General features: G+C 31.7%; 1 protein-coding gene across 7 annotated transcripts in view; it reads left to right on the top strand.

The window, feature by feature from the left end:
* The window catches only part of LOC143054053 (dyslexia-associated protein KIAA0319-like protein), a 52,363-nt gene extending 45,315 nt beyond the window's left edge, over positions 1-7,048 (top strand). For 6 of the 7 annotated variants that reach the window (XM_076226917.1, XM_076226915.1, XM_076226913.1 and 3 more), the window contains 2 exons: positions 253-344; positions 6,249-7,048. In XM_076226917.1, the coding sequence (XP_076083032.1) occupies positions 253-344; positions 6,249-6,400 (244 nt within the window). In that variant the 3' untranslated portion in view covers positions 6,401-7,048. Of the gene's footprint in view, positions 1-252; positions 345-1,423; positions 1,441-6,248 lie in introns of all 7 variants that reach the window. The other variant, XM_076226912.1, reaches the window with a different exon arrangement.
* Positions 7,049-20,741: the final 13,693 nt, after the last annotated feature.

The raw sequence follows: 20,741 nt of genomic DNA, 5'->3' as shown, positions 1-20,741 counted from the left end.
TAGAAAATGATAGTGGGATAAGACAACCATGTACTATGAACACATTCTTGTTTCTTGTCTGAAATAAGTAAAACATATTTTCCATTGCTACCCTTTTTGTCTTGCCTGCAGGACTATTGAATTTTACAAAGTTGGACTGAAGCTTCTAATTCAAGAGCAAAATTTTAAATATTCAAATACCGGTATTTTTTATTTATTTTTGTAAATGAAGTTTGTTAAAGTCAATATAACATTATTCATATATTTTATCAGATGCAGATTCAGATGGCGGACGAAAAAAAGACACAGATATTCTCTGTTAAAAGACAGTGAATATAAAGATGAAATCAAACTTCTTCCAAAAGGTAAATACAAACATGATTAATTTCCAAATTGGTTATATACTGTAAATTCAGAATTTTGTGTGCAGCTATTATTAGCATTGTTCATCATAATGTGAGATTAATATTTGAACATGTAGTAAACGATACTTTCAAGTGATGATTTCAAAATTTGTTTTGCTACATGAATTTAATCACGATCCCACAATTACAAAAACAGCCCAAAATTTCCGAATGTAAAGTATATTAAAACATACAATTATGATCCATATGATCTATCTCTGTCCCATACTGTATATTTTATTTATATAAACTTTTTAACATTGTCAGTATCGATTGTGAAATTGGAAAAGGTATTCTCTATTTGTATCATGGTGATGATATTGCAAATTCATTAAATGGAAATCAAAAACAAAATTCCTTGGCTGTAACAAAAGTGTAACATGAAGGGAAAAAAAGAATATCTTCACATAAAAGAGACACTTTAACCAGACTTAACAAACATTTCTAACATCCAAAAGACTTTTTCAGCATTATCTTTCAATCTGCATTTCAAAGTTAAATCAAACATGGCATGAATAATGTCTACAAATAGTCCTGATTTGGTTCTAGGAGAAAAAAATCAAACAGCTATTTTAAGGTACAAAGCAAATTTTATTTTATTGGTCAACTCTCCACTAGCTATTAGTAATAGGATACATGATTTGTAATTTCTACAAGCAAGTTGTTACAGGATTGATGATTGGTCAACTCTCCACAAGCAAGTTGTTACAGGATTGATGATTGGTCAACTTTTCACAAGCCTTTTGTTACTGTTGCTATATTTTGTTCACATCTTAAATAATACAAATGACTCATTTAGACTTGGAGCCTCTAGTTTTTATAGTCAGGATTTTTATAATATCATACAGTTTAATAACTAGCATTTACACGCACAGATCAGAGATGGAGCTTGGTTTACTTGCATGATTGATCTCAACTTAAGCTTTTACATGCACTAATTACTGATCACTGTATTTTTGTGGATATATGATTTCATGGTTTTACAGTAGTCTGTATATGATATAGCTTATACAAACTTTTGAGTTGAAATATTTTTTTAGAAGTGAAAAGTTAAAGTGTAAGTAGTAGCATCCATAGAATTGTTTTTAGGAATCCAATGCCTTTGATTGGCTGCATCTATTAGTCTGAATTAAGTGGCTGTTGATATTAACTAAAAAATCACCAATATATATCAAAAGAAACAACTGCATGTTCACATACTTCATCATCCCCGACCTTGTAAGGGGTGAATAGCCTGTCAAGGTCGTTAAACACTTCTATCACCATCACTTCATCATCTTCTCCCCCTTCACTGCTTCCCCTCGTTACCACTTTTGTGTTTCAGAAGCCAATCAAAACCGTTTTCTCTGAAGATTATTCTCACATGCTAAATTTTGAACTTGTGTTGTTTTCTCTAGTTGTGTTGTTTTCTCTAGTTGTAAAATCGCCTGTGAACATGGCATGTGAATTTTCATCTGCAAGCAGGTTCTTACACAGCTGAAGGATAAAAGCATTACTGTTTGACAAAATTCAATGATGCAGTACTACCATAAAGATGATAAATAGTATTTTTTACACTATTTTTTTGACATAATACTTGTTGTAACATTTTATTTTTGTATTCAATTAAATCATTTAAAGGACAATGCACTATTCCTTTTTCACGAAGACAAACAAACAGGTTGGGACCCCTCCCTCCCCCCCCTCCCCACCATTATGAGTGGTGTTCTTTAAATGAGGAACTGTCCCTAAAAATAAGGTGTCATTTTACTGTTGAAAAAAAAAGAAAGAACATTTTTAAGATCCAAATAAATTTTTTTAGAAGTGAAAAGTTAAAGTGTAAGTAGTAGCATCCGTAGAATTGTTTTTAGGAATCCTATGCATTTGATTGGCTGCATCTATTAGTCTGAATTAAGTGGCTGTTGATATTAACTAAAAAATCACCAATATATATCAAAAGAAACAACTGCATGTTCACATACTTCATCATCCCCGACCTTGTAAGGGGTGAATAGCCAGTCAAGGTTGTCGTTAAACACTTCTATCACCATCACTTTATCATCTTCTCCCCCTTCACTGCTTCCCCTCGTTACCACTTTTGTGTTTCAGAAGGCATACGGGTAATTTCATTGTTCATAGGCCTCAAAGAAAAAAATATCACATCATCAAGTAGAATTCTCATTGTGTAGGATGATGTGAGCCAATCAGAATGTTTTGGTGTACAATTTTGAAAATATTACCCAGAATGCTTTATAGTCTGAAAATGTGGGTTGAAGTCATAAAATAATGTTTCCTCTCTAACATGAAATGTAGGCCAAAAAAAAAATCAAACTTGTTTCTGGTTGTTCTGACTAACCCTTTCTTCACTGAGAATTTATTTCCAATCGTAAAATAGGAACATTGATACTTTGAAGTAGTTTCTGACATTCACCTTTGGCTTCAGCTTTGGCAATTTTCCAGCGTAAATGTATAAAACTCTTGTTGGAAATATTATTTATGACAAAGTTGTTGGTTGTTTTATGTGTGTTTACTTCATTTACTGGATTAATAGCATTTCCTTCATTCATTTCCTAGCTACATGTCATTTTGAACCATTTGATTAAAATACACATCTTGTCTCCAAGTTTTGCTTACAAGTTTATCTTTCTTTTCTTGTAATCAGCCAATGAAAGGACAAGGTTCACTTATAGCACAAAATGGCCTTAAATATCAACTTAATCATTAAACACTAAAAAGGTCACAACTTCGTTTATAAATGGGTCTATTTCAAAAGTCCTATTGCTAAATACATCAGTGCTTTTCATAAAGGTACATAATTTTCTCTAAAGTAAGCCCATTTTGGATATTTTGTCAAAATATGATGGTTTTGTGCAATTTTCAGACCTAAAAGCTTTAGAAACACCTTGGCCACAACCTATGATCCAAAATGTGTTGTGACCAAAAGATTCCAATTTTGATATAGAATTCATCAATATAGAAACTTTTTGGATCGTGGATGGAGGCCAAAGTTAATTATGCCAAAAACAATTAAAATTATGGCAAAAAAGTACCAAAATTGACCTTAAAATACAAATAATGATTACTTATGATGTCATAGCTTCATAAATTGTAAAGGAAGTGTCAGAAAATATATTGTTGTCTTAATAGTATTATCATCAAGTATTTCTAAGTGAAGCTTGTATGTTTTTGGCCGAATTTAAAAAAACATAAAATTTAAGTGCCAATTTCAACCCTTCGTGAACCTTCTCCTTTCAGCCTACAAGTTTATGAAAGTGTGTTTCAGTTAGACAATACCAGAAGATCCCAAAAGGTCTTTAAAACATAAAGTAGAACTGGGTGTTTTCAGGACCTTGTAAGCAAAGCTTGTATACTAGATCTGTAATTTGATGAGACTGCACTTTGAAACACCACTTTTCATCATGCTTCCAATCAAAATCATAGATCTAACTTGTATATCTGTACCTTATACATGTATTTTACTTACTAAGAAAATAATATTTTATATAGAAGATCAGATTGAAAAATAAGCAATTTATAATTGGTAAGTCATCTTGCTATGAGCATCCAAACTGTTATTTGTTATGTTGAATTTGATATTTAGAAATGTTAAATTTGCCAGTTTGCATGTACATTAGGCCAAATAAAAAAGTAGGTGTGGTTCCAGTTACATCTGGAAAAAAATTAGGGTAGGTAGGTGGGGATTTTTTTTAAATTTTATGTTTTTTTTTTATATTGAGTCTATGGGAGCAACATTCTGACTTAAACAGTGCTTAATGAAAAATGACCATAAAATCTTTAGGGTAGGCTATTTTTAAGTCGAAAAAGTAGGGACGGTAGGGTTACTGGAACCACACATATAATTTTATTTGGCCTTATTAACACATATAAGCATTTGTAATACTGCAAGTTCAGAAATTGTGATGCTTTTTATTTGGGCAATAAATGAGACTATCAGATTCATTATTATATAAGCTTGCATTCATAATTCTTTCATAAAAATTAGCACGATTGTTTAACTAGATTTCACAATTTTGCTAGAATGCAAGGATTTGCAATTATAAATGATAAATAAAAGCCTTAAGGTGGTACCTAACACTACAGGGAGATAACTCTGTAAAATCAGCAGAATGTTTTTATGACGTTGTGTTCATAAGGGAATATCAAGCTTCTCAATGATCAAAATAAGTGTTTGTCAAACTGCTATAAAACCAGTGTAATTTTTCTGATTAAACGGATGGTTCAAATTTTTTGAAATTTTTATATTTTTGTCAAAGGGTCAAAGTAAATAATTTGTCAAAATATTAAGAAGATTAAACAAGCCAAATTAAATTTAGTTAAAGTGTTAGGTACCACCTTAATTTCTGAATTTACATTATTGTCATCCATTGATAGTGGAACTCCTGACTGAACTTTCTTAGAATCTTAAAAATGTTTGTGTGCATCAAAAGTTTAATTTTTTAGCCCTCATGTTTTTTTATAGACAAAAATTTTGCCATTTCTATGAAATAGAGTAGGCATTTGTATTCAGAAGTCCTCATTCATTATGACTTAATTTCATTTAAACTTTTACAGAATTTATCATAGCTGATGACATTGTACATCTATTTTTAATTTTGAATATGAATAATTCTGAGGACACAGAACACATACAAAACAAGTTCAGATAATATCTGCTGTAATATTTGTCTAAATACCCCATATATGGCTCTTTACCCCAAATATATACAGATTTCTTAAAATCTTACACTTCATTGATTTCAACTATGATGTTAAAAGTTCTGATTGTACAATAAATACTGTACAAACAGAAAAGGCTGACAAACAATGTCAGAATCTTCTGAAAATTGAAACTGGTGGATTCATCCTTGATTAAATAAAAATGGTTTGACCTAATTTCAGATATCTGACACGAATTGTCAGAACCTTTTGAAAATTGAAACTGATTTATTCATCCATGTTTAGAGAAAATTGGTTGGACCTAATTTCAAATAGCTGACAAAAAAATTTCAGAACCTTTTGAAAATTGAAAATTATTTATTTATCCATTGTGGGGTATGTCAGGACAAAAATGGTGGACTTACAATGCTTTAATAACCAAAGGGGAGTAACTTTGATACATGCTGCATACATAACTATGGAACACAATACATGACATCTATGTTGAGAGAACAATAGTTGGACTTCATTAAAATGCTTTAATAACTAAAGGGGAGTAACTCTGATACATGCTGCATACATAACTATGGAACACAATACATGACATCAATGTTGAGAGAAAAATGGTTGGACCTCATTACAATGCTTTAATAACTAAAGTGGAGTAACTCTGATACATGCTGCATACATAACTATGGAACACAATACATGACATCTATGTTGAGAGAAAAATGGTTGGACCTCATTACAATGCTTTAATAACCAAAGGGGAGTAACTCTGATACATGCTGCATACATAACTATGGAACACAATACATGACATCTATGTTGAGAGAAAAATGGTTGGACCTCATTACAATACTTTAATAACTAAAGGGGAGTAACTCTGATACATGCTTCATACATAACTATGGAACACAATACATGACATCTATGTTGAGAGAACAATAGTTGGACTTCCTTAAAATGCTTTAATAACTAAAGGGGAGTAACTCTGATACATGCTGCATACATAACTATGGAACACAATACATGACATCAATTGCAACAGAAGATTCTTAAGTTTTAATCTTTAGGATTATACCCCATATATACACAGAAAATTAGTCCCATAAATTTACACTTGAGGAAGATGAAAAAATCATGATTTAAAATTCCTATGGAGATTTGCATTGAAAAGGGAGATAACTCTGCAAAAAGGCATCTCATTAAAATCTATTTTATTTTCAGGTAAACCACAGAACAGCAGTGTGATGATATCAGAATCAGATTTCTCGAGTGAAGAAGAAACATTATTTGTCAATCACAAGAAAAATGGCTTTGTCAAGAAACCTCCAAATGGCATATCTAAACAGCATTTGAAAAATAAGCTTAAAGCTTGAAATTAGAGAGTTGTGTAAGGGGAGATAATTTGTTAATGTTATAATTATCTCCCTTTAAGAAATCTTTACTGTTTGTAAATTTTCAACAAGGGTGATGGTAAATCATTCATATGTTTTCAAAATGTTGCTGATCTAGTATTGGGTATAAGTTGAAAAAGCGCACATCTCAACTTCATGAATTTCTGTATTTTAATTTCACTAATTTATGATTGAATTATCATTTTGAACTTCATCAGAAAATTTATACACAATGTTTGAAAATTTTCAGGAAATCCTAGACTTTGTTTAATCAAGATTGTAATAATTTCTGATTCATGTTAGGCCTTCACAATTTCTCTTTCAAATTTCTACAATGAATACAATTTTGTAAATTGAAAATAAAACTATAATATAAGTTTTTAATATAAAATTATATTATGACATTTTAATCCATATCTGTTTGTTTTAGATCCTTTCTAGTGACACTGTTTATTGTTACAGAAAAACTTAATGAATATTGAAAATGACATAAAAGAAAATAATTTGATTGTGTGCAATTATATCTTTATGATAAATTAACACAATGTTGTTTTTGTCAAAAGTACATATTTAACTATGTTGTTTAATATTGTTCACAAGATGTCATCAATAATATATGCAATATTTTTCTATCAGAGGTCTTATTTTGATATTTTCATTTAACATCTGAAAACATTCTCATTTTAATATTCCCAAACATATTCATACCCTGAATAATTTCAAAACTGTTGAATTCTGCGACTTTTTCTAATAATGAAAAATCAGTCGCTTTAATCAACAGCTTTGAAATAGTCAGTACACATTGTATAAATGAGTGGTCGTATTGTTTTAATCATTGGGAGTTTGGTCATCTAAATCTTATTCTCCCTCACAAAATACATAACTGAATTACAGAGTACACCTGTAAAATGCTCAGCTCAAATCCAGTACAAGCAGGGCTCTTGGTCATAAAACTTTACTCAGTACTCCCAGTAAAAAAAAAATGTGTTTGAAACACAAAATCCAGTATTTTGATTGGTTGATTCTTGAGTCTGAGTACAAAAATCGTACTCAAAAGTTTTATGACCGCATGGTCTATCTTTATTGACTAGGATTACCAGTTTTGCTGCAAAATTTGTGGTTAACTTGTGGCGCACTGGCTCTCTCCACCAATTAAAACAGACAGCCATTATATACCCATTAGTGCTATAAGTGGCTTTAAACAATTAATCTATCAGAAGTTTGGCTCAAGCAGATTCTGTAAAATTTTTACCACAAAAATAAAAGTAATTTAATGGCATGTTGGTCTTTATTATCAATGGCTATAAACCTTATACAAATTCTGTGTTTACCTGTATATATTTGTTTTATTGAATCAATATTTAAACAAATACATGCAAAATCATTTCATATGAAATCCATGTAGATGGCATTACTTCAGTGGTCGACTTCCTGCTTTTAGCAGTTAAGTAGTTGAGTGAAATATTCGCTATTTCAGAATCTAATGCATTCTGGCAATTTCTGGGTAATTTTTTCAAAGGTGTACAACCAAATGTTGTGATTGGTTAAAAAAGTCCTTAACAATGGAAATTCAACCAATGACTATTTTCATTTTGGGGTATTAACATTGAAATAACCCATATTTCAGGTTGTTTTACAAATATCCTTCTTACAACTCCAAAATATACGTACAATCACTACTTTTGTTCAAGTTAAACGACTTTCATGACCGCAGGTTAAGTTTTCTCAATGTTTCAACTCGAAATGAAACTCCTGACCACAATTGTTTATGATTCCGCCATTTTGTTTTTCACGAGTTTTTTTTTTCTCAACAATCTTTGAAAAAACATATTTTAACAGTGTTTTTACGCCCGATACTAAAATATTGAATGCATTTGGTGTTTATCATAACATCCATGGAGCAATGGGGCCAAGAAACATGTTTAAACGTTATTTTTACTGTTTGCACTGTGACCGTCTAAAAATAGAAATCTATGTATCCTTAAGGATACATTCGGCATCTACACAGGGGTGCCAAAAGGATACATTCGGCATGCGCGCGGGTGTGCCAAAAGGATACATTCGGCATGAAAGGGTTAAGACTCTGAAATCGTCAATTTGAAATTCAAAGAAAGTATTTAAATGGCTATGGGTCTGTTTCTGCAAAATTGTTAAAAATACGTCTGCTATTAAAGGGAAGTAGTCTAAATGACAAAAATAGGTTAGTTTTATTTGACAAGCCTCTGTTTAATAAACACATATCAAATATAAAGCCAAAAGTCCAGATTTTTGTACAAATATTTCATGTATTTTTGTGTTTTGAATTATATACACAATTAATAGATAAAGAACAATACCACTGACTGAACAATTGATACTTATAAACTTTGTCAAATAAATACTGTGGTTATCCACAAAGTTAACTGTTAAGTGTTCAATAAAATGGTCATTTTCTGAGGGGATGAATGTAAATTTTTAAAACAGATGAAATCCAGTTTGCAATTTTACTCAATCAATGAAAATTGGTACCCGTGATAAAACAGTGAACTGACAGTGGAGTTAAAAATTGACGTAAATTTTATTGTTTCAATTGTTTCAAGTTTATCAACTTCTTATTGTATTTCATTTTTTCTCCACTTCTTATTGTTAAAATATGTTAGAAATGTATTTGATTTTGGCTAAATGATTCTTAATTAAAAGTGTTCTTTTATGGTCACTTTGCATGTTCAAAAACAATTATTTTCATCTCATCATACAAAACTGAAATGGAATTTAGCGGAGTTATAATAAGTGTATGTTGAAATGTGAATTACACAATTAATAACGTCTTCATCAAAAGCAATATGTATTAATGATTGTGTGTATATGTGGTATTGTGTGTATAAATTGATGTCTGAGATCAAATGGCTTTTGTTCGAAGGTCATAGTGTGAAATATTATTGCTACATGTCTTTCAATGAAGAAAACTAAATCCAAAGTGAATAAATTGTGCTAGCAGTAAAATCTAGGAAAGATATGTATATTGTTTCAATCCAATGTATACACTAAACTTCATTTGACCTTTTGACCATTTTAAATTTCTTTTGACAACCTTCACTTTTTGAGACAAACTTAATTTATTAGTTGAAACCTAAATCCAAAGTGTAACTTTTGTGCTGCAAAGCACTTTAAAGTTGTTTAATGTTCAGCCTTTCAGCATTCTCACAATTTATAAATATATTTTTCAGCAATACACTAATGTTATAAAACTATTATTTATATCTTTATTTGATTTTCTTAGTACATTTATTTTGCTTTATAAATGTTTTTATTTATTTGTGTATTTTGTGTTTTGTGTGGTATATTTATTTGGGGTTAAAATTGCATGAAATTCATTCAAAATCTTCTTGCCACCTTAAGTATTTATTTCAAGAGCCTCATATCTTCCTTTGAGAGCACATACAACATAGTGTAGTGAAAGAAACATTCTTAAGATCCTATCCACAAGTAAATTATTATTGATATATACTCAGACATTCAAGTTACAAAATAATGTTTATATGCATAACCCTAATTTCCAAAACAACTATTTTATAGAAAATTACACAAGATGTGCATAGTATATGAATAGATGGGTTCTAAAAATAGATTCAACTACAAATATGGGCAAAGAAAGATAACTCAAATTAAAAAAAAACATTTCTTACAGTGCTAATACAAGGCTATGTTGAATTTATTACCCTTACATTGAAAGTAAAGCAAGTATTTCCATTCAGTACACTTAGATTCTATAAATTGTAATGTTATTCAAGTCCTCCTCAGATTGGTAATGTAACCTGTGTAAAACTGTAATCTGGACACAATCTTGGGGGGATCATGTTAAACAGGTAACACTATATTTTGTTTGTTTGTGTAATGTGCAATAACTTGTTTCAATGTCATAATACAAGTGAGATTTTTAAACATCGATATTAACTAGAATGGTAATTTGTTATTGTAATTTTGAAGATGCAATTATTAATATCCATCATAATTCATTAGATCTAACTTATGTATTGTAGAGGATATATAAATACTGTAAATATTGTAAATTCAGAAATTATTGCAATATTTTTATTAATGCAAAAAATATTAAACATCAAGTAGGTAATAATAAAAAGTCACATTTATAATTTCAGTAACGATTTCCCTTCATACAATTTTGCATTAATCTGATTTTGCATTTTTTCCAGTAGTCAAGGATTCGCAATAATAAGTGCACACATTAATTTCTGAATTTACAGTAAATGATTATTGAAGGAGGTGTTAAGATATGAAAATTGATTATTATTTTAAATAACTTGTCAGTGATTGGTTAATTTATATAAAATTGTTATTTGGTAGTGTCAATTTCTTTTCATAGATTTATTTGATTTAATTCACCATTAGATCGTTAAAAAGCCGAAATATATGTGTGTTCCCATTTTCAAAAATTAAAAATATGTTCACTGTTTTTTTTATACGACCGCAAAATTTGAAAAATTTTTCGTCGTATATTGCTATCACGTTGGCGTCGTCGTCGTCGTCGTCGTCTGCGTCGTCGTCCGGCGTCCGAATACTTTTAGTCTCACACTCTAACTTTAGTAAAAGTGAATGGAAATCTATGAAATTTTAACACAAGGTTTATGACCACAAAAGGAAGGTTGGTATTGATTTTGGGAGTTTTGGTCCCAACATTTTAGGAATTAGGGGCCAAAAAGGGCCCAAATAAGCATTTTCTTGGTTTTCGCACTATAACTTTAGTTTAAGTTAATAGAAATCTATGAAATTTTGACACAAGGTTTATGACCACAAAAGAACGGTTGGGATTGATTTTGGGAGTTAAGGTTTCAACAGTTTAGGAATTAGGGGCCAAAAAAGGGCCCAAATAAGCATTATTCTTGGTTTTCGCACAATAACTTTAGTTTAAGTAAATAGAAATCAATGAAATTTAAACACAATGTTAATGACTACAAAAGGAAGGTTGGTATTGATTTTGGGAGTTTAGGTCCCAACAGTTTAGGAATTAGGGGCCAAAAAGGGACCCAAATAAGCATTTTTCTTGGTTTTCGCACCATAACGTTAGTATAAGTAAATGGAAATCTATGAAATTTAAACACAAGGTTTATGACCATAAAAGGAAGGTTGGTATTGATTTTGGGAGTTTTGGTCCCAACAGAATAAGGGGCCCAAAGGGTCCAAAATTAAACTTTGTTTGATTTCATCAAAATTGAATAATTGGGGTTCTTTGATATGCCGAATCTAACTGTCATGACTGTGTATGTAGATTCTTAACTTTTGGTCCCGTTTTCAAATTGGTCTACATTAAGGTCCAAAGGGTCCAAAATTAAACTTAGTTTGATTTTGACAAAAAATGAATCAGTTAGGTTCTTTGATATGCTGAATCTAAAAATGTACTTAGATTCTTGATTATTGGCCCAGTTTTCAAGTTGGTCCAAATCGGGGTCCAAAATTAAACTTTGTTTGATTTCATCAAAAATTGAATAAATGGGGTTCTTTGATATACCAAATCTAACTGTGTATGTAGATTCTTCATTTTTGGTCCTGTTTTCAAATTGGTCTACACTAAAGTCCAAAGGGTCCAAAATTAAACTTAGTCTGATTTGAACAAAAATTGAAATCTTGGGGTTCTTTGATATGCTGAATCCAAAAATGTACTTCGATTTTTTATTATGGGCCCAGTTTTCAAGTTGGTCCAAATCAGGATCTAAAATTATTATATTAAGTGTTGTGCAATAGCAAGTCTTTTCAATTGCACAGTATTGCGCAATGGCAAGAAATATCTAATTGTACAATTTTGTGAAATAGCAAATTTTTTTTTAATTAGAGTTATCTTTCTTTGTCCAGAATAGTAAGCAAGAAATATCTAATTGCAAAATATTGTGCAATAGCAAGATTTTTTTTTAATTGGAGTTATCTTTCTTTGTCCAGAATCAACTTAAATCTTTGTTATATACAATATACAATGTATATTCACTTTTTACTACCAACTGATAAATTATAATAAATAACATTCAGTGATAACAAGCAGTTTTTTTTACATCTTAATATTTTATGATGTATTTAAATGAGTAGTTATTGTTGCAAACTCCATTAGAAATTTTAATTGAGATTAGTTTTGGAATAAGGGAAAGGGGGATGTGATTAAAAAAATTGGGTTCAATTTTTCTCATTTGAAATTTCATAAATAAAAAAGAAAATTTCTTCAAACATTTTTATGCCCCACCTACGATAGTAGAGGGGCATTATGTTTTCTGGTCTGTGCGTCCGTCCGTCTGTCCGTCCGTCCGTCTGTCCGTTCGTTCGTCCGTCCGTTCATCCGTCCGTCTGTCCCGCTTCAGGTTAAAGTTTTTGGTCAAGGTAGTTTTTGATGAAGTTTAAGTCCAATCGACTTCAAACTTAGTACACATGTCCCCTATGATATGATCTTTCTAATTTTAATGCCAAATTAGAGTTTTTACCCCAATTTCACGGTCCACTGAACATGGAAAATGATAGTGCGAGTGGGGCATTCGTGTACTGAGGACACATTCTTGTTTTGAGAGGATTAATATTCAACAGCATAGTGAATTGCTCTAAGAGAAAACAAAAATTTTAAGTTCATTAGAACACATTCATTCTGTGTCAGAAACCTATGCTGTGTCAACTATTTAATCACAATCCAAATTTAGAGCTGAATCCAGCTTGAATGTTGTGTCCATACTTGCCCCAACCGTTCAGGGTTCAACCTCTGCGGTCGTATAAAGCTACGCCCTGCGGAGCATCTGGTTTAAATTTCAACTTACCTAAACTTAAATAAATATTTTGAAATTAGCAAATCTAAAGTTGATGTTTTCTATTTTAAATTTTCTCTGAAAAATGATATGATAGTTTTGATTTATTTATGTATTTGTGAGTTGACAATAACATGTGCAGTGTTTTGTTTTTATATTAACCTCTTTGAACTGGGTTATTAACCTCAATTCCAATGCAATTATTTTGTAAAAAAGGACCAGCATAAAATTTTAATTGAAGAATTATTGATATCTTATTTCTGCAGAAGTAAATTTGGAAATCAACTTTTTCCATAAAATAAATATTCTCTTTTTTTAGTGTAGAAATTCAAATACATTAGTCATGGACTGTTCATTTTATTTTTGTTTACTTTTATCTGTATTGAACTACAGATAAATCTTGGCCAAAAAAAAAGATTTAGACCTCTCCATAGTAAGGTCAAACCAATTATTTTCTTGTTTTTTCCCTCAAAATTGTAAGGAATAGTATACACACTCCTTCATAAAACTTTACTCTGTACTTGGAGTTACTTGAAACACAGAATCCAATATTAAATTTGATTGGTCAATTTCTGAGTCCAAGTATGATTATGATAATTGTGTTGGAATGTTTTATGTCTGCAAGGCCTAGACTAGAAAAAAAGATTTTTTTTAATAATTTTTACAAATATTATATATTCCCAGAGAAAGTTATGTACAATTTGTTATTGTTTAGGTGCAGTTTATTTGTATATAAATGGTTGAGTGCACTTGAAATCATGTTAAAAATAAATTTGTAATGAAATCTTGAAATCAATTGTTTTAAATCAGCCACTATAGAATTATGATTGTTCATACTTTCAAGTTTTCCTGCCATTGAACAAACAATAATTTGTTTAGACACTTTTAAGCAGCATAATTGGAAACTCTTGACATGGGATTGTTTAGCAAGTCAAAAGTCAATTGTCACAAAATTGAGATCAGTTATCTTACTTTTCTGAACATTCTTGTTGTTTACAATTATCTGTATTTATAATGAACTAGGCCCAATAGTTTCAAAGGAACAGATTATTGTAAAAATTTACAAAAAGATTTTCACAAAATTGAGATCAGTGGTATAAAACAAGAATGCACATGTTGCTAAGCATTGCCCCAATTATAATTCAGAGTATCTAAAAAAAAAAGGTAATACTAGTAAAGAGGTTGTTTGACAGATCTAAAAAGTGGACACATGTTACAGCTCATTATTGTCAAGGTGCTGGTTCAACATATAGTTTATATTTCTGTTCACAATTTACCTTGTACTGCATTTTTATACGACCGCAAAAATTTTAATTTTTCGTTGTATATTGCTATCACATTGGCGTCGTCGTCGTTCTGCGTCGTCGTCGTCCGAATACTTTTAGTTTTCGCACTCTAACTTTAGTAAAAGTGAATAGAAATCTATGAAATTTTAACACAAGGTTTATGACCACAAAAGGAAGGTTGGGATTGGTTTTGGGAGTTTTGATCCCAACATTTTAGGAATTAGGGGCCAAAAAGGGCCCAAATAAGCATTTTCTTGGTTTTCGCACTATAACTTTAGTTTAAGTAAATAGAAATTTATGAAATTTTGACACAAGGTTTATGACCACAAAAGGAAGGTTGGGATTGATTTTGGGAGTTTTGGTTCCAACAGTTTAGGAATTAGGGGCCAAAAAAGGGCCCAAATAAGCATTATTCTTGGTTTTTGCACAATAACTTTAGTATAAGTAAATAGAAATCAATGAAATTTAAACACAATGCTATCACGTTGGCGTCGTCGTCCTGCGTCGTTGTCCGAATACTTTTAGTTTTCGCACTCTAACTTTAGTAAAAGTGAATAAAAATCTATGAAATTTTAACACAAGGTTTATGACCACAAAAGGAAGGTTGGGATTGGTTTTGGGAGTTTTGATCCCAACATTTTAGGAATTAGGGGCCAAAAAGGGCCCAAATAAGCATTTTCTTGGTTTTCGCACTATAACTTTAGTTTAAGTAAATAGAAATTTATGAAATTTTGACACAAGGTTTATGACCACAAAAGGAAGGTTGGGATTGATTTTGGGAGTTTTGGTTCCAACAGTTTAGGAATTAGGGGCCAAAAAGGGCCCAAATAAGCATTATTCTTGGTTTTCGCACAATAACTTTAGTATAAGTAAATAGAAATCAATGAAATTTAAACACAATGCTATCACGTTGGCGTCGTCATCGTCCGAATAATTTTAGTTTTCGCACTCTAACTTTAGTAAAAGTGAATAGAAATCTATGAAATTTTAACACAAGGTTTATGACCACAAAAGGAAGGTTGGGATTGATTTTGGGAGTTTTGGTTCCAACAGTTTAGGAATTAGGGGCCAAAAAAGGGCCCAAATAAGCATTATTCTTGGTTTTCGCACAATAACTTTAGTATAAGTAAATAGAAATCAATGAAATTTAAACACAATGCTATCACGTTGGCGTCGTCGTCGTCCGAATACTTTTAGTTTTCGCACTCTAACTTTAGTAAAAGTGAATAGAAATCTATGAAATTTTAACACAAGGTTTATGACCACAAAAGGAAGGTTGGGATTGGTTTTGGGAGTTTTGATTCCAACATTTTAGGAATTAGGGGCCAAAAAGGGCCCAAATAAGCATTTTCTTGGTTTTTTGCACTATAACTTTAGTTTAAGTAAATAGAAATTTATGAAATTTTGACACAAGGTTTATGACCACAAAAGGAAGGTTGGGATAGATTTTGGGAATTTTGATTCCAACAGTTTAGGAATTAGGGGCCAAAAAAGGGCCCAAATAAGCATTATTCTTGGTTTTCGCACAATAACTTTAGTATAAGTAAATAGAAATCAATGAAATTTAAACACAAGGTTTATAACCACAAAATGAAGGTTTGGATTGATTTTGTGAGTTGAGGTCCAAACAGTTTAGGAATTAGGGGCCAAAAAGGGGCCCAAATAAGCATTTTTCTTGGTTTTTGCACCATAACTTTAGTATGAGTAAATAGAAATCTATGAAATTTAAACACAAGGTTTATGCCCATAGGAAGGAAAGAAAGGAAGGTTGGGATTGATTTTGGGAGTTTTGGTCCCAACAGTTTAGGAATAAGGGGCCCAAAGGGTCCAAAATTAAACTTTGTTTGATTTCATCAAAAATTGAATGATTGGGGTTCTTTGATATGCCGAATCTAACTGTGTATGTAGATTCTTAATTTTTGGTCCCGTTTTCAAATTGGTCTACATTAAGGTCCAAAGGGTCCAAAATTAAACTTTGTTTGATTTTGACAAAAATTGAATCCGTGGGGTTCTTTGATAAGCTGAATCTTAAAATGTACTTAGATTTTTGATTATTGGCCCAGTTTTCAAGTTGGTTCAAATCGGGGTCCAAAATTAAACTTTGTTTGATTTCATCAAAAATTGAATAATTGGGGTTCTTTGATATGTCGATTCTAACTGTATGTAGATTCTTAATTTTTGGTCTCGTTTTCAAATTGGTCAACATAAAGGTCCAAAGGGTCCAAAATTAAACTTAGCTTGATTTTAACAAAAATTGAATTCTTGGGCTTCTTTGATATGCTGAATCTAAACATGTACTTAGATTTTTGATTATGGGCCCAGTTTTCAAGTTGGTCCAAATCAGGATCCAAAATTATTATATTAAGTATTGTGCAATAGCAAGAAATTTTCAATTGCGGTGTATTCAGCAATAGCAAGAAATCTTCAATTGCACAGTATTGTGCAATAGCAAGAAATTTTCAATTACACAGTATTGAGCAATAGCAAGAAATCTTCAATTGCAGAGTATTGTGCAATAGCAAATATTTTCAATTGCACAGTATTGCGCAATAGCAAGAAATATCTAATTGCACAATATTGTGCAATAGCAAGAAATTTTCAATTGATTGGAGTTATCTTTCTAACCACTGGATTACAGGCTCCTGACTTGGGACAGGCACATACATAAATAATGTGGCCGGGTTAAACATGTTAGCGGGATCCCAACCCTCCCCCTAACCTGGGACAGGGGTAGAACAGTACAACATAAGAACGAACTATAAAAATCAGTTGAAAAAGGCTCAACTCATCAGATGGACAAAAATACAAGTGGATGTGGCCGGGTATTTATACAACCCTGGTATCAGTGTAGTACATGTGAAATGACCTTACCAAGTTCAACAGCCTTGGTATCAGTGTGGTACATGTGATCTTACCTTGACCAAGTTCAACAACCCTGGTATCTGTGTGGTACATGTGAAGTTACCTTGACTAAGTTCAACAACCCTGGTAACTGTGTGTACATGTGATCTGACCTTGACCAAGTTCAACAGCCCTGGTACCAGTGTGGTACATGTGAAGTTACCTTGACTAAGTTCAACAACCCTGGTATCTGTGTGGTACATGTGAAATGACCTTGACTAAGTTCAACAAACCTGGTATCTGTGTGGTACATGTGAATTGACCTTGACCAAGTTCAACAACCTTGGGATCTGTGTGGTACATGTGAATTGACCTTGACCAAGTTCAACTACCCTGGTATCTGTTAGGTAAATATGAAGTGATCTTGACTAAGTTCAACAACCCTAGTATCTGTGTGGTACATATGAAGACCTTGACTAAGTTCAACTGGTTATCTGTGTGGTACATGTGAATTGACCCTGACCAAGTTCAACAACCCTGGTTTCTGTATGGTACGTGTGAAATGACCGTGACTAAGTTCAACAACCCTGGTATATGTGTGGTACATGTGAAGTGACCTTGACCAAGTTCAACATCCCTGGTATCTATGTGAGGTACATGTGAAGTAACCTTGACTAAGTTCAACAACCCTGGTATCTGTGTGGTACATGTGAAGTGACCTTGACCAAGTTCAACATCCCTGGTATCTATGTGAGGTACATGTGAAGTAACCTTGACTAAGTTCAACAACCCTGGTATCTGTGTGGTACATGTGAAGTGACCTTGACCAAGTTCAACATCCCTGGTATCTACGTGGTACATGTGAATTTACCTTGACTTAGTTCAACAACCCTGGTATCAGTGCGGTACATGTGAAGTGACCTTGACTTAAGTTAAACAACCCTGGTATTTGTGTGGTACATGTGATGTGACCTTGACAAAGTTGAACAAGCCTGGTATATATTTGGTATATGTGAAGTGATCTTGACTTAGTTCAACAACCCTGGTATCAGTGTGGTACATGTGAAGTGACCTTGACTTAAGTTTAACAACCCTGGTTACAGTGTAGTACATTTGAAGTGACCTTGACCAAGTTCAATAACCCTGGTATCAGTGTGGTACATGTGAGTTAAATGACATTGGCTTAAGTTAATCAACCCTGTATCAGTATGATATATATGAAGTGAATTTGACTAAGTTCATTAACTTAAATTCTATTATGTGTATTCCCCTATCACACTGAAAACATTGCCAACAACAAAAGTAGGTGAGACACTGGATTCAGCAGACTTTATAGGTCAAAAATATATTTTGGATACATTAATTCATAACATCTGCAGGAGCACTGGAAGATTTATTTATCAGTGAGATGTTTGTGAAGTGCATAAAAATGTAATTGCCCTTAGAAAAATCTAATATTGCGGCATGTGTAACTTCAGTGGCATCACTTATTGATCATTTACATAAAAAAATATGTTGCCACATAGCAATAATTTTATTGTTCAATATGTTTTGCCTATAGATAGGTGGCATAAGGACAATGTTTACAAAATTTACAGTGAATTCCATTTCTTGCGGTTGAGGGGTTGACCAGAAGTGTAAGTATACTTTAACAAGAATGTGTCCATAGTACACTGATGCCCCACTTGCACTATCAACTATCCTTTCTATGTTCAGTGGACTGTGAAATTGGGATAAAAACTCTAATTTGGCATTACAATTAGAAAGATCATATCATAGGGAACATTTGTACTAATTTTGAAGTTTATTGGACTTCAACTTCATCAAAAACTTCCCTGACCAAAAACTTTCCTGAAGGGGGACAGACGGACAAACAGACTAACAGACCCCATAAATGAGGCATAAAAATGTAATTGGCCTTGAAAAAATCTAACCTTGCACCATGTTGCACCATGTGGAACTTCAGTGTGTCATCACTTAATGATCAGTTACTCTAAAAAATGTTGTCACAATAGACAACTCTCAAATAATTTTACCGCATTGCAACTGTTTTCGACAATTTTTACACATAAAAGACGTCATTAAGACAATTAATATTGCATACAAAATTTAGTTTTATCATAGTGCTTTTCTTGCTGCTGACCTGACGTGTAAGTGTACTCTTCGATCTTTCAAAGTGAGTTTTACTGAACATATTAGTGTTTTTTTTCTACATAAGTTAGAGGTATAGGAGGAGGATTAAGATCTCACTAAACATGTTTTACCCCAGCACATTTTTGTGCTTGTCCCAAGTCAGGAGCCTCTGCCCTTTTTTATTTTTTGTAGGATTTTTTATTTTAATTCATTTATATATGTTTATGAGTTAATATTATATTTGTCCATTTTCACTGATTTAGTATAGTACACATTTTTTAAGCCCGCCTTCAGTGCAGGATTTTCTAACTGTGTTGAAGATCTTTGACACATTCCCCATTTTCATTCTCAATTTTATCGTAAAATATAAATTGTAACTAATATTTTGAATGGCTTTTCATGCTATTAATAAATTAAATGAACTGTTTATGCAGAGATATGTTTCATATGTGTAAATTAAAAATGTTTCAGTGTAATAATGGACTAGGACTGTGTAATTGGAACCCAATAATTTCAATGAAAATAAGACTACCAATAATAACCACAACTGCATAACAAATATTCTTGACTTTCAGTGGTTCACATGAAAACTGAACTAAAATACTGTAAGATATATAACAACTTATGTCAACATAATAAATTTATTATAAACAAAATTGTAAACAATAAATTTCCTTCAAGTAAAAAAATGTTGCATACCATATTATGGCAATACTCTGATATAAATATAATGTTAGAATCAAGAAGAAGCATAACTAGTTGTCTTCAATGACCCAGGCCAGGAATTGACCCTCATTTATAATCTCAAAGCCTTATACCTGTAAGCAAGAGCAACTTGCTCATTTAATTTTGGTCTTTCTGACCAAAAAGTAAGAATCAAGCGGTAAATTATCACAGGTATACTACTATAAGAGCAACTCACAGAGAAAAAGTATCTCAATATTGAATTTCTTAAACAATAAATATTTAATTTGATAAAAAAAAAAACATTCATCCATAAATTTTTAAGTCAAAATTTTTACATGCATTTGAATAATAACAAGCATGACAATACACATTCCCCTACCGATTAAAAGTTAATTGTACTGAAACAAAATGTTAACCTGATCTATAACTTGTCATGGTGTAAACTATATTACAAATATCAAGTTAATATCTTCAAGCATGATGAAAAAAAAGTGTCAAAAACTGAATATTTAAGTGAGTTTTCCAAGTCCAAGGACCATAACTCTGCACTAAATCCTCTGACCAACACAAAACCAAATTCGAACTTGATCTGTAACTTGTCATGAT

Source organism: Mytilus galloprovincialis, chromosome 12 (assembly GCF_965363235.1).
Source record: "Mytilus galloprovincialis chromosome 12, xbMytGall1.hap1.1, whole genome shotgun sequence".
NCBI classification, from domain to species: Eukaryota; Metazoa; Mollusca; class Bivalvia; order Mytilida; family Mytilidae; genus Mytilus; species Mytilus galloprovincialis.
The sequence above is the reverse complement of the archived record's forward strand: the minus strand, read 5'-3'. Positions and strand labels throughout refer to the sequence as shown.